The sequence below is a fragment of the Danio aesculapii genome, chromosome 6, assembly GCF_903798145.1.
Source record: "Danio aesculapii chromosome 6, fDanAes4.1, whole genome shotgun sequence".
Taxonomy (NCBI): domain Eukaryota; kingdom Metazoa; phylum Chordata; class Actinopteri; order Cypriniformes; family Danionidae; genus Danio; species Danio aesculapii.
The window spans coordinates 23352690-23368645 of NC_079440.1; the positions used below are offsets into that span (position 1 = coordinate 23352690).

At 35.0% G+C, this 15956-nt stretch overlaps 1 protein-coding gene across 1 annotated transcript in view; it reads right to left on the reverse strand.

Moving 5' to 3' along the window:
- Window positions 1–15956, reverse strand: part of LOC130230664 (uncharacterized) — a 277339-nt gene that overhangs the window by 261099 nt on the left and 284 nt on the right. Inside the window, exon 1 of the mRNA XM_056459793.1 lies at window positions 15953–15956. This exon is cut by the window's right edge and continues 284 nt beyond it. Within this exon, the coding sequence (XP_056315768.1) occupies window positions 15953–15956 (4 nt within the window). The remainder of the gene's footprint in view (window positions 1–15952) is intronic.

Sequence of the window (15956 nt, forward strand, 5' to 3'; positions counted from 1 at the left end):
ATTTTTATTAAAAAAATCTATGATAACATTCATTCATTCATTTTCTTTTGAGCTTAGTGCCTTTATTAAACTGGTGTCACCACAGCAGAATGACCGCCATATTATCCAGCATATGTTTTACGCAATGGATGCCCTTCCAGCTGCAACACATTTTTATTGGTAATTTTTTGTTTCAAGAATAAGGTCCAAAATTTAGAATAAAAGTCACTTGTAGAAGGTTTTCTCTATCTAAAAACAATACAGTAGCGAATTATAAATTCACTTATGTCAGATTTTAAAATAAAATAAAGATATTTGTTAGCATTGACCAAAACTGATTAGCTGAAGTCCCGCTGAAGTGACAGCCAACAGATGATTCCACTTGGTCTAAAATCGTTTTCTATGTGTCAATGTCACTATTTATGATAGCATAGCAGTCAAAATAGAACAAATGAGCTGATGTATGGACAAATTCTGGACCTTTGTCAGTGAGTGGTCGGTCTTCCAATCCACCCGAATCCCCCCAAAAGGGCCTTTTATTTAATATATATGATTCATATATTATAGCATATGCATACATATTCCAGAAATTTTTTGTATATTATACATGATGTAATGAATATAAATTATTAAAATGACTTTTTATACATATATATATATATATATATATATATATATATATATATATATATATATATATATATATATATATATACATATTTTTATATATACATATTTTTATACATATATATATATATATATATATATATATATATATATATATATATATTTTTTTTTTTTTTTTTTTTTTTTTTTTTTTAATTTTTTTTTTGATGAGTTCCTCCTATGCTTTCTTTTCTTCTCTCTCTCTCTCTCTCTTTCTTTTTTTTTTTTTAACCTTTCTACACACTTATATCTGCCACCACACACGATATCTGCACCAAATGGCACTGTCCTTTAGCCCTGACTCTGATGTAACCGAACATCTAATAGGCATAAAAGGTGTCAGAAAGCAAGCTACCATCATCTTCACCACCTGAGGGCCCACTGCTACAATAGTAATCAAGTCTTTGATTCAGCCATACATTTCCCAGCCCACATACCTTTCGATTATCAGCTTAAACCAGGAGCTTTGAAGCCCAAACCCGAACCCATGGCTCATCGTTTCCTCAATACGAGACAACCTGTCATCAACGCGCTCGTCTCCATCTCTCATAAAGCGCTGTCTCAGGGCCTGCTGTCTCTCTCTTGCCTCGAATCTCTATGAGTATTTTAGCCTCGGGTCTTACAGATACACCCTCGCTGGGCAACGAATCCTTTTAATTACATATACAGGCTTTGATTGGGATCTTCTTATGCCTTTGTAAGCATTTATTGTTACTGACCATGCAAACGTGGCTATCTGTGCTTCTTTAGATGTCTACAGTCATAAGACATATTACCGGTTTCTCACAATGCTTCCTTTCATCCTAATTCTGTCAAACCGGGGCTTGAACCAGACTTATAATAAGGCGAGAGTGCTTTGTCGCTACAGGCTAGAGACTGTGAAATTTAAGCTGTACAGGGAGATTTTAGACAGTTATTTCCCTTACAGGCACAGTTGGGGTCATCTGTGGTTGATTGTGTGTGTATGCATGTGGTTTACAGTAAATGTGAGTTACCACAGCAGACTTTATAAAGGAATGATGGGATTTTAAGTGTCAAATCAACAAAGAGCACAAGCATTACCAAAAAATATTTAAAAAATAAAATAAATTCCAGCAGACTATGACAATTTGTCAAATTATATGTAAACAGTACTGAAATCACAGTCAGTGAATACATAATACATCACCAGTTTTGATTTTTGTACCCCTCCAAAATGGAAAAAACACAAAAGTTGTACATTTAAGACCTGTTCACACCAAGCATGATTACTATCAATATAAATATAACACTAAATATATTTGCGTCCACACTGATGAACAATAAAATATTTTAGTTTGTATTCAGTTTACGCTTGTTTTACGCTTTGATATTACCCCTTGTAAGCGGAGCAGGGGGGGGTTGTCGGAGAACCCTGATGCAAGTCAAGAGGGGGGGGGGGGTGTAGGAGCAGGCCCTTGATAATGTCTCTGGGGGCCCCCTATATGTATGGGCCCTTAGAATGATCCTAACTACCCCCCCCCAACCCCCCACCCCCTTAAGGGGGCCCCTGAATTCACTGGTATTAGAGGTAGAGCCGTGGGACCCAACCAGAATTCTTGTGGCGCAGGAATACATTTTTGAATAAAACGCAGTAGTGATTGGTAACTCTGGTGAATTTGAACGGCAGCGTGTGATCCAACAATAAAGCGCTCCCGAGAGAGAAAGAGCACAAGTGAGTGAGCGTGCGCATCCGCCGTGGTGCTGTTTGTCGCTTGTTATAGGCTGTCTAGACTAACACCAGCTGGGTGTTTTTTGGGAGGCATATTTAATCGCTATACATTTTACATTCTTTCTTGGCCCAATATGTACCTGCTATGTGTGTAGAAATAATGCTGATATGATATATAAAACACAATCGGTAGTTGGCAAATATATTGAGCGGATATGTTTGTAAATCTGACTTTAAAAGAGTCAGTGCCTCACCAACCACAAACCTCAACGCACGTCACGCAGCACTCATGTCTCATAACAAAGGGGCAAACAAAACTGACATTTAGCCTAAAATCTTTGCACAACTTTTATCTTTTATCTCTCTTTTGGTAGTACCCTTTTCCTTTTTTTAGAAACCAGATCTAAGTTTAGCGGGAAAGGTTGGGTCAGATAGAAAACGGGGCGGGGTGGGCAGCGGATGAACAAAGGCTGAATATACAGCGGGAGCTAAACAATTCAGGCCCGCGCAGATCTCTACAGTGAATCTTTATTAAAAAATGTATTCATCTACCTAAATGAATTTAGCAATTCTAGTCAGTGTAGTAGAATAAAAACAACACAAACTATTTTCCCAGTATTTTCAAAGGAGGCAGTATAAAAAGGGGCTTAAAACTAGCATTGGATATCTGAGGTACTTTTATTTTTATATTTCAATTTGTATTTTATCATTCTTTCGCATGGTATAACCAATTGTTTTCTAGTTGGTCATTATCTTTAACTAAAGATGAATTTAACATTAATCTTTTAGCTTCTCCACAATGTAGCTTTAAATTGAGCAAGCCCTTTATATTTCAAAGGATTCTAACTGGCAGTCAATGTTTGGTCGGTATTTAGCTGACAAATTAAATTCTTAGAATGATCCCAACAATATAATTCATCTACATCTTTATCATTATAGTTGTTGTCTGAATGATTTCTGTGTGTACGGGTCTTTAGTCTTGGGTTAATTTCTCCACGACTGCTTGTTGGTATTAAAGAGTGGCAAGATATTTGCAAAACATAATATTGGCATCACAGCATGGCTTATTTTTTTTTTATAAAAATGTCTTCTGAGATTTGTGAATCAATGATTTAAAGCCTGCACACCTGTCTGTTGTTGTGAGAATAACCTTGTGATGATGTAAATTTATCAATTTAACTAAACACTAGATTAAAATTATGAAGCATAGTCTTCAACCCTTGATGTCGACATCCACGCAGGTGTGCTTACTTACATTTTAAAAATCCTTCAATTATTCTGTCATTTTGGTCATACAGAGAAGAGTGAGACATCGTTCAGAACTGTAAAGAGTCTTTTTCTATTTAGGTCTTTTTTCACAACCATTTGATTCAGTCTGCATAATATTTTAGTACAGATGTGTTATTAAAATAATAACTAAAACTCAGGACAAAAAAAAAATGAGGAAATGGTTGCATGTTGGGTTTTTATTGTGGATTTTCCAACACAATCTCATAAAATCAATCATCAATCACAATCTCATCAATTCATAAAACTTTTTGAATTAGTGGCTAATTCATGCAAATTCATACAATCCCATTTGTACAATTTAGTAGGATTTGCTCATCCCCCAATGACGGTTGGGTTCAGGGTCGGGGTTGGGTGCCACGCCTCCTTTTTAAAAATCGCACATTTTTTTACAACCAAACTCGTATGATACTAACACTTGACACTAACAACTGACAAATTGTAAAATATGTTTCCTTGTGAGACCAGGCTGCCGTTTGTACACCCCTAAACATGATGCTGGACAGATGAAATGTGATTGGTCAGTTAACCTGTCAGTCATATAGCATAATGAGTGGTCCTTGACCATTCAAAGATGCCAAAGTTCCTAGACCTTCAGTTGTCAGTCTGAGGCCATACAATGTTAGTGCACAGAAAATTGTGAACATTTGTCATTTGCGTGTGCTTATAAATTGAGAATACTCGGACCAATAGTTATTAAATACGTTGCATGAACTATAAATGTGTCAATTTGACATAATGAGGTTATTTGAAATGGTTTGTGTATACAATTTCTTTAATTATGGAAGGCTCAACCTGTTGTTCAACCTGTATGACAATAAACAGTATGCTGTGTCAGTTTCCTGAAACATGATCTATAGAAGTATTTAATTAAATAAATTCCTTTATTCATGTAAAAAACAAAACAAAAAAAACAACAACTTTGGACTCATGCAATTCAATGTGTTAGAGTCAGAACCATAGGTTTGCTTTCATGGATTTGTTGGTATGCTTTTTAACATAAAAAGGTATTTGTGCTGACATGATCAAATGTCATGAGTTTCATTAAAAAACTTGGTCGCCTAATACATTCCATATCTGGCTATTCAGGTGTAGCATGAAGCTGAGAGAGGAGGAAATACATACTGACTGACTATATGCAAAGCAGCAACATGGCAGTTGTAAAACAAAGAGACTTCAAACAACATAATAAAACCATTTTTTGTATTATTTTTCAAAGTTCTTGAGATATTTCATAATTTAAATGTAATCGAAGTTGTCTTCTTATTTATTAAACAGTGAAAATATTTTATTTACCAAGCTGCGCAGCACGCTGATAGGTAAGGTTCATTCATGGTAAGGTATACTGATGTACATCGGTCATTTAATTTTGTTGTAGTGGTACTGTGCTGCATTTTCATTTAAATGATTGTGCTAACATACAGTCTAAACTCAGTAATGACAAAGCAAAAGCACATGTTTGATAACATTTAAAATTAAATGAATAATTGAACATATATCTAAGAACAGATATATAAATAAATATTTTTCTATAATATGCTATACTGTATAACTTTAAATAAGACGAAGTACTTAAAACATAATTGTAAAACTCTAAAATGAATGTAAAAAAGTTAACAATTTTATTATACAGTTTCTTTATATAAAATATATTTAAAATAAAAAATTATAATAATAAATAATTTATGAATACATTTATGTGTAGCAATTACAATTATTGATTAATTAGTAATTATTAAAAATATCATTCATTCATTCATTTTCTTTTCGGTTTAGTCCCTTTATGAATGCGGAATTAACTGCCAACTTATCCATCATATGTTTTATGCAGCGGATGCCCTTCCAGCTGCAACCCATCACTGGGAAACATCCATACACACTCATTCACACACATACACTACAGACAATTATCTTACCCAATTCACCTATAGCGAATGTCTTTGGACTTGTGGGTGAAACTGGAGCACTCAGAGGAAACTCATGCGAACACGGGGAGAACATGCAAACTTCACACAGAAATGCTAACTGACCCAGCCGAGGCTCGAACCAGCGACCTTCTTGCTGTGAGGTGACAGCGCTACCCACTGCACCTCCGTGCCACCCACTTAAATATATAAAATATTATACTGTACAATGAAAAAAATTAAATGAAATTATTTTGATTTCATTTATGGAGACTTTAAATGCATTAATTTAGTTGTTCACATGTCAGATTACTGACAGTAAGCACAGATATTGTCTTCAACAGCAGCAAACCCCAGAAGTTGGAGTATGTACAAGGTGTTTAAGAAAGTCTGCCTGATTTCCATCACAGCAGAGTTGACTGACACTCCTCCATCTTTCGCTGTCTGTCTCAGCATTTCCAACCGTCACACTCTGTCTCTTCCATTACCTCTATCTGCCTCTCAGTTTGTCTCCATCACTCTCTTTGAATTAAACACGTTCTCTGCTCACTCTCTGTCTCTCAAAAATTGTCTGTGATGCTTGTATACGGATTAGTTAAAATAATTAAAATTGATTTTAGGGCCCTCAGTATTGAATTCCGAATGAAAAATATATTTTATGTGCGATGAGAGTTTAACGTAAGCTTCTGACTGCACCTACACTAAAGGCGCTATTTAACCATGTAAGAGCATAGTTTAAAGTGCATGGCGCAGGTGCACTTACGGCATGTCTGAATCCACTTTTGCTATTTTATGGTTGGGAAAAACAGTCTGCACGCCTGCCACATGGTCTAAAAGGTTTGTCCTTATTCTTTATTATTATGGGTGTGTTTTTGGCGTAATATGCATTAAACCAATCAGTGTCTCATCTCCCCTTCCCGTTAAGGATGAGCTGTGGTCACTCTGTGGAAGATTCGTTATTTACATGGCTGACTTTTGGGCCGGAAAAAATATAAATTATTCACTAGCGTGGATAGGGATCTGCTTGTGTTTAAAGGTGCAGTAGGTGATTGTCTTGAGAAGCACTTTTTGTTGTACTGACTGGAAGTCTCTTCACATTCAAATAGCAATGATTACAGTAAATAATCTAAATGTATTTTTATATTCTAATAAAAAAATCATCCAATGAAAATTTGTCAGGCCAACAATTCTCATAATTCTGATAAGTAGCCCAAACTGTCTGTCAACAACTGTAGATTCTGCGCATCTCTTTTTATGCTGGTGGGACCGTGTTTCAAAGATATTATGCTAATCATTTAGCATTTTGGCAGATCACCTACTGCACCTTTAAGGCTAAAGAGTGTGAGCAGACTACCTGTGGAATAAGCTGAATTTCACCAAAGCCTCCCAAGGTGAAGGCAGCGAGGGAGGAGGTAGCATTGTTTTATACATATACATTCTAGCCAAAATAAAACAAATAAGACTTTCTCCAGAAGAAAAAATATCATCAGACATACTGTGAAAATTCCCTTGCTCTGTTAAACATCATTTGGGAAATATAAATAAAAATAATAAAAAATTCAAAATTCAAATATATAGCCCCCCTTTGAATTTTTTTTCTTTTTTAAATATTTCCCAAATGATGTTTAACAGAGCAAGGAAATTTTCACAGTATGTCTGATTTTTTTTTTTTTCTGGAGAAAGTCTTAATTGTTTTATTTCGGTTTGAATAAAAGCAGTTTTTAATTAAAAAAAAAAATCATTTTAAGGTCTAAATTTTTAGCCCTATAAAGCAAATTTTATTGATGGTCTACAGAACAAACCATCGTTATACGATAACTTGCCTAATTACTCTAACTTGCCTAGTTAACCTAATTAACCTAGTTAAGCCTTTAAATGTCACTTTAAGATTTATAGAAGTGTCTTGAAAAATATCTAGTCAAATATTATTTACTGTCATCATGGCAAAGATAAAATAAATCAGTTAATAGAAATTAGTTATTAAAACCTTTATGTTTAGACATCTGTTGAGGAAACCTCTCCGTTAAACAGAAATTGGAGAAAAAAAAAAATAAACAGGGGGGCTAATCATTCTGACTTTAACTGTACATATATATACAGCACTTCACCCACTTCTTTCACTCACTTCTGCAGATATATGTGCCCTCCAGAAACTTGCGTTCTGTGAATGAACGTCGCTTCGTTGTTCCATCCCAAAGAGGGAAGAAATCACTTTCCCGAACTCTCACATTCAATCTGCCCAGTTGGTGGAATGAACTCCCTAACTACATCAGAACAGCAGAGTCACTTGCTGTCTTCAAGAAACAACTAAAAACGCAACTGTTTAGTCTCCACTTTCCTTCCTAATCTGCAACTGCCTCTCTGGCTATACCACTAACTGTGCCCTCTCTCTCTCTCTCTCTCTCTCTCTCTCTCTCTCTCTCTCCAAAAAAAAAAAAAATAAAATTTTTTTTACTAATGCTTTGCTTCTTAGACTTTACACACCTGAAACTTGTCTATAGCACTTGTTCACTGCTGCTCTTATAGTTGTGTGAATTGCTTCCTTGTCCTCATTTGTAAGTCGCTTTGGATAAAAGCGTCTGCTAAATGACTAAATGTAAATGTAAATATATATATATATATATATATATATATATATATATATATATATATATATATATATATATATATATATATATATATATATATATATATATATATATATATATATATATATATATATATATATATATATATATATAAACACAGTGATGCAGTGGCGCAGTAGGTAGTGCTGTCACCTCACAGCAAGAAGGTCGCTGGTTCGAGCCTCGGCTGGGTCAGTTGGCGTTTCTGTGTGGAGTTTGCAAGTTCTCCTTGCATTAGCGTGGGTTTCCTCCGGGTGCTCCGGTTTCCCTCACAATCCAAAAACATGCGGTACAGGTGAATTGGGAAGGCTAAATGTTCCGTAGTATATGATTGTGATTGAGTGTGTATGGATGTTTCCCAGAGATGGGTTGTGGCTGGAAGGGCATCCGCTGTGTAAAACATGTGCTGGATAAGTTGGCGGCTCATTCCGCTGTGGCGACCCTAAAAGAAAATGAATGAATGAATATATATCATATATTTAAAGATGTTTATGTGCTGCAGCACATCCCTGTGTGTAATATGTATGTGTGTTGTGGAACTATCTACAGGTGCATATCACTAACGCAGTCTTTAAAAAATATATTATTATTTAAAAAATAAAAATCACCATTGATTTTATACCAAAGGTTTTAGTTGGTCAATGGTGTGGTCTATTTCAGTTGCCTCAAAATAGCAAGATGCCAACATTGTGCCTTAACACACCTATTTTTCAGACCAGCATGACCATGGGAGCATAAATGAGCACACATGCATTTGCTATTTAAACAACATTGAGCAGGATGTGAAAATGATACCTGCATCAAACTGAAAAATAAATAAATAAATATATATATATATATATATATATATATATATATATATATATATATATATATATATATATATATATATATATATATATATATATATATATATATATATACACACACTTGCGCCGCATCTGGTGCCACATTGCATGTATGATAGGGCTCTAAATGTGAATGGAACATTTGAAGACACCTAATAAAGTGTATTTTTAGGCCATTGCTGCATGTCAGAGTAAAACTGCAGAAACAGACCAGAATGAATTGAAGAGGTGGTACAACAGCACAGGTTAAATGAGAGGAGGAGTATGGTAATTCACTCATAAACATATCAGGTCACCTTCACCAATTATTTCCTCTCCCAAACAATGCAGTTTTCCTTCCTCTCTCTCTCCCTTTCTCACATACACACACTCTCTCTTTCTCTATCTGTCTCTCTCAGTTCAGGATGCATTCTCTTATTACCATCATTATGGCAAGCCCTGAGGCCCTTCTCACACGTTGCAAAATAGACTCATCTAAGCAGCTCCAGAAAACAATGGAGCAGCATTGAAAAATAAACAAGTCGCGAGTCAATCGGCATACAGCTGACAAACATGTCTACAGCGATCCATGGCTCCTATAATTAACTGTCAACTGTCTCAGTCTCTGTATGTGTAGCCTCATAATACAAGGTTAGCAATGAACTAACTGGATGAAGTCAGTCTCCAAACACCTTGTGACAGGGAACAAAACTTCCCGATGGATGTCAGTGCTGTTCCTCTGTTTGTATTACACGAGTAGAGAGGGAGAAAGAGATCTGCTAGCATGTTGAACACTCCGTTTTGATGTTCTTTTCCATACTTTATGGCGCCCGGCTGAAGGAACGTACGGCGATATGTTGTGTCAGAAGTGTAGAATATTCATGACTGCAAAGAGACTTAAAATAGAGCCTCTTTCAAGCATTTCTGTGTGTTTCTTTTAGGCCAGTGACAAGTTCTTACAAGTGGCAAAGAAAAAACAAACAAACAAACAGTGTAAGTTCTCTGGGTAGATGCAGCTAGCTTCCTGTGGTTTGAAAATTTCGGAAATCAAACTACCCAAGCAAACTGTCAGAAGATGTCAGGTTTGCAAATAAACAGATGTTTCACTTGCAGGGTTGGTATCATTTTGACAGTACAGCATTTTTTTTTTTTTTTTGCATGTGTAGCTGAACTCTAAAATTTATTTCTGGAGAAACAAAATGTGTTACTAATGGTAAACACAGTTACACAATGATAGTATATTTAAGAATGAATGGGAAATGCTTTACTATTATTGATAGGTTCTAGTTGAGACAATGTCAAAATAATCCTCTTCACAATGTTCCAAGGAAACTACAAAAAATGATAAGCAATAAGAAGCAGACTAAAATGTCTTGCATTATTGTTTTGATTGTACTCTCACGTCTGAACTCAAACTTTTTTTTTTAAGTTTACTGTAGTTTACAACAAGGGTTCCCAAACTTTTCAGGCCGCGACCCTTTAAATTACAATGCCAGTGACTCTCAACCCCCAAATTCCTCTTAGGTGGTTGTAAGTTGCTCATACAACAATAGGACTATATAAACACGAGCATATTGACAACACAAAAAAGGGTAACAGTCTAACAACCAAATCATTTTTATAGTCATGTAATAATTTGTTTAATTTAATATTAACCTCAACTAAAGAAACTGGCGGACACAGTGTTTTCAGCACAAGTCTAATCTTGGTTTGATTTTGGAGACCGCCACTCAGAGATCATTCTCAATATTCAGTTGTGGTCTGTATATATTTTTAATGTATTTGATTGCCATAAAGGTGTCAGAAAGTATAACCTGGTGCTATAAAATCAATTTGCTTCAGCTGATGCTATTGCTGTGTTGTTAATATAATGTAAACACAACGGTTTTATAGGAAAAATAATTTAAAGGCTAATGGCTTTTCATTTGCATGTTGTTGTTTTTTTACTATTAAAAACTATTCTTCTGTGGGTTATGGTTAAAGTATTGTAATTCTAATAGTTAATTAAAATTTATTTGACTTTTTTAATTCACCAAGCGAACCCCTTTTATTGTTCCGTGACCCCACACTGAGTCCCGACCCCCACTTTGGGAACCACTGGTTTTCAAAGAGATGAAAATGGTATCATTTTAAAAGTCCACACATAACAATTTTTTTTCAAATGTTTGCAATCTCAGGCCGCCTAAATGTCATTGTTGAGTAAATAAAAAATGTAGTTATAGTTGAAGAAAGTACTTTGTAAAAATACAGTACAATTTGTTATTAACATTAATATAATCTGCAAAAGTTACGTTCATTATAAGTTCAGGCTAAGCAACGTTGCTAACTGTCATGTTCATGTTTTGTTTACAGTTTCATAAGTCTGGTTTCCCTTACATATTTGCACAAACTTTTTATTATTTATAAATGTTGAATTTATCTTGTAATAAGTAATATGACTCTTCTTCCTGCTGTACACTTTTACAAAAATCATGATGACCAGTATTGGTAGGTTTACATATATCACAGTAGAGGTCTGCAGCTTCAATACCCGTCCAGATTTCTTGCGGAGTGGAAAAAATACATTAAGAGAGGGAGAGTGCACATCTGCAGTGGTGCTGTATGTGTATGTGTGTGGGTGAATAAGAGAGAGCGCGCGCATCCGCCATGGTGCTGCGTGTCACTTCTTATAGGCCATCTAAACTCTGTAGCATCCAGCTGGGCGTTTTTTGGAAGGCATTTTAAATCGCTATAAATTTTTAATTCTTGCTTGACCCAATATGTACCTGCTACAGTATGTCTATAGAAATAATGCTGATATGACATATTAAACACAATCTGTAGTTGGCAAATATATTGAGTGGATATGTTTGTACAGTAAATCTGACTTTGAAAGAGTCAGAGCCTCACCAGCCACAAACCTCTCATGTATTGCTACATATCCATTTCTGGAGAGAGCCAAATACGTCCCAACAGGTGAATTACTATTATTTTTTTTTTGCAGTTTTTGTTTTTGTTAATCCACCAGAGGCCGCTTTGTATGCTTTTTGAGATTAAAAAAAATCTCAGATTTCTCTCATGAAGGCCATTCCTGTGTGCTGTTCTCACGTAAATCCACCAGAGGCTGCTGTCGACTGAATGACTGACTGACTGACCTATCGACTGACCCACCCTCCTCCTTCCCTAAATCCAAACAATAGTGTTTTCAAAAGCACAGATTGACCCACCCACCCCGACAGTGTTTTAAAAAAATTAGTGTTTTAAAAAGCAATCCTAATAATAAAAAATAAAAAAAATCTTTTACCACGTTTTCAGATTTTATTACATCCTCACCCTGTTATTTACTTGTTTATTTTATTTTTTGGCCTCTGTTTTTTGTCTTACTCGCATCCTGGGTCTATTCTTCGCCAGACTCGAACCCCTTTGTCATGGTCAACTTCTCTCTGTGTCTAAAAGCTGCCGATGTATGTTGCAATCTACTGGACAAACTGGTAACAGCGGGAAAGCTGTCCATATCGAGGTAAGTGCTCAGCTGCTAAGCGCGAAAAGGAATGGCATCATACACCCTGTAGTGTTCGTTTTAAAGGCTATACGTACATCAGGCTACATAATAACGATCTCCAGAAATGTATATAGGGTGACGTTTTCAGAATGATCCTATGTTGCAACAGAAGCAGCCATGTATGCAGTTGTTCTGGCAATGCAACAGGGCCTCTTACAGTGCCTGCTGTATCATGCCCAATGAAGCCAATTTCTACAAATAAATGCATAGTATTTTTAAAGAACAATCATTTGACTTGGAGACTTCAGGTATGACAGGTGCCCTTTAAACCATATAAAATACATAAAATTACAACAACAACATCAAAAAAAAATTTTTATAAAATGCTGTCACGAGCATGCCAAACCAACAGGTGACTATATAACCCTAACAATAAAACATGAACAATCAGAGACCTGAATAAGGGTTATTACCAGTTCTGCTAGGCTAACAAGGAAGACAGTGCCATACAATCTGACGTCAAGCAAAGGAGGACACAACCCACACTTCTCCAGTTTTACAACAACATTGCAACCACATTTTCTGAGAAAAAAATATTGCTGATTACTTCACCCTGACAGGAGTTTTCCAAAGGTTGAGTTTCAGTGACCTATGATTGATGTGTATGAATAAATGGACAAACTGCAGAGAAAAAGCTGAAGTTCTGAAAATACCCCTGCTCCTGTAGACAGGTCTTCAGTTTTTATGGTCATGTGTTTGTTGTCATCAACATACTAACTGTAAAGTACTCTATGATGTATATTTAGCAATCATTAAAGTCTCCTTTGTATACCGTATTGTTCATTCTGCCACACATCTTATTTCTGACAAATGTAAACAAATTAAATCTTGGTATTTTTATTAAACTACTTATTGAAATTTAACCACAAAAAAAATAAATAAATAAATAACAGGAGGTTTTAAAATGTTGTTAACATCTCACGTCTATTATAGTTAATCCATAACTAATTAAACATAACTGGCAGATTATAAATACAGATGTTTTAAAATGATTAATATAGGTATAGATACATAACAGGGATATCAAATTTCTTGTTGTTAAGTTGACAGACATGCACAATTGGTTTCCCACAATTATGTCACTTTCAGTCCGGTAATAGTTTTTCATTCTTTCAAATACAGTATGTGTGAACTGACTAAGGACCAGTAGCTCAGTGATCTGCAATCATTTGTGTTATCGATTAGGACAAAATCGAAAAGAAGCAGCTTGACATTGGAACTTGCAGGAATGTCTCGAATGTGCCCTATTGCCATTAAAACCCCAAAACGACCCAGTCGAGGGAAACTTTCGATTCAATTATCAGTGATGTTGTTAATGGCCCCATTAGAGAAAGAATAATGGCAAATTAGGAGACTGTGGGTGAGGAATGGCTTGTGTGACAGCCATCTGGCGAGAACAGGAGGCAAAAAAGCACAAAAAAGAAAAAACGCCATGGCCAGCAGAACCACCCAAACATGGGTCCGGACCTCCGCCATATGGCTACATTCATCTCGTGTCTAAAAATGTAGCATCTCTGTCAAAATTTCCTCTTAGAAATCCGCCTCTGAATAAAATGTTTCAAAGAGCTGCAGTTCTTTATTCTCAGTAGCGACAGCAGACAGTGATATTTAAGGTCAAACAGCACGTTCATATCACAAAAAAATGGCTTAAAAGGTCAATTCATTGGGAAATATTTGAGCTTTTAATTTACAAGGCAAATTTTACTCCTCTCCGCATGACTCCAGGCCACACGGTTTAAGCAATTATGTTGATTTGTTTCAGATATTGCCAAATAAAACCACATGGTTCAAGAATGTTTCATATACATCAACTAGGAATTGCCTAAGAATGTGATTTCCAGTTTCTTATAGGAAACAACAAAGGATACATATGCTAGGTAAAATGGTGGATCACTGAGTAAAGGATTTTATTTCAGGACATTCAGCAAATATTTGCAAACTATGAAATCTTTAACTCCAGGGCAAAGAAAAGGTACAATCTCAAAAGGGAAATTGTTGCTCAAGTAGAGTTTTGAGACTAATCTATGAAAAAGAAATTCCCCTCAGAAATCCCACCTAGTTTGTTTCATCTTCAAATTATTTGAAGAACATTTGATTAAAGAATAAGCTCTGACATACAGAAAGTGATTAAATGAACAAAATGGTTAGGAATGTATCACTGAATGCATCTGTAATTCCCCTTAAAAGAGGCTCAATCCTCTTTCGATGTTTCCCTTAATTAAGGTTTTCATTGCTATGTTTAGCAATCAAGCTAATAATTAGAGAATTGATTTGATTTGTGATTGATATGGTTTTCACTAGCTATGGATTAGCAGGCGTAGATAAGCTAGCGCAATCAGCCTGTGCATTAACATTAATGATATTCATGATGTTCGAAATTCCCTCATATTTCACACCCCAAAGCTGTGATTTTTGAGCATGTGAGGATCTATTACACATAATAATTTGGTTTTGTAGTTATAGAAGCTGTCTTCTTCAGATTATATCCACCTTTTCTACTTCACCTGTTAATTTTTTTATTTATGCACTATTTTATATACATATATATTTTATAGCGTCTATATATATATATACAAGTTTCAAAGATATCAGACATTTTCAAAGTCTGTAATTGCATTGACATGTCTGGTAATATTTTTTTTTTCTTCTGGAGAAAGTCTTATTTGTTTTATTTTGGCTAGAATAAAAGCAGTTAAAAAAAAAATTAAGGTCAAAATTATTAACCCCTTTAAGCTACATTTTTTTCGATTGACCACAGAACAAACCATCGTTATACAATAACTTGCCTAATTACCCTAACCTGCCTAGTTAGCCTAATTAACCTAGTTAAGTCTTTAAATGTCACTTTAAGCTGAATACTAGTGTCTTGAAAAATATCTAGTCAAATATTGTTTACTGTCATCATGGCAAAGATAAAATAAATCAGTTATAAGAGATGAGTTATTAAAACTATTATGTTTAGAAATGTGTTGAAAAAATCTTCTCTCTGTTAAATAGAAATTAGGGGAAAAAATAAACAGGGGGCTAATAATTCAGGGGGGCTAATAATTCCGATATAAATATAAATATAAATATATATATATATATATATATATATATATATATATATATATATATATATATATACAGCAAACATCATTCATCACACCCTGGAAAATGAGAAGCATAACAAAGCACGGGTATGTGCTGAGTTTGCTGAATGACACTGAATGCTTGTTCACACATTTGTTCACATTTGTTTAGCAATGTTCACCGTTCACTGTATTTCCTGCACATGCCCCTGTGTTTTGTTTTTTTTGCACATATATAAATAGACAGTTCAAGTTAACAGGATGTTATATTTGTGTCTGCAGCCAGTTTCAAAATATACTCAATCTCATACCAATCCTTTTTTCAGAAGAGTGAAACAATGTAAAAAAGACTCTACATACCTGT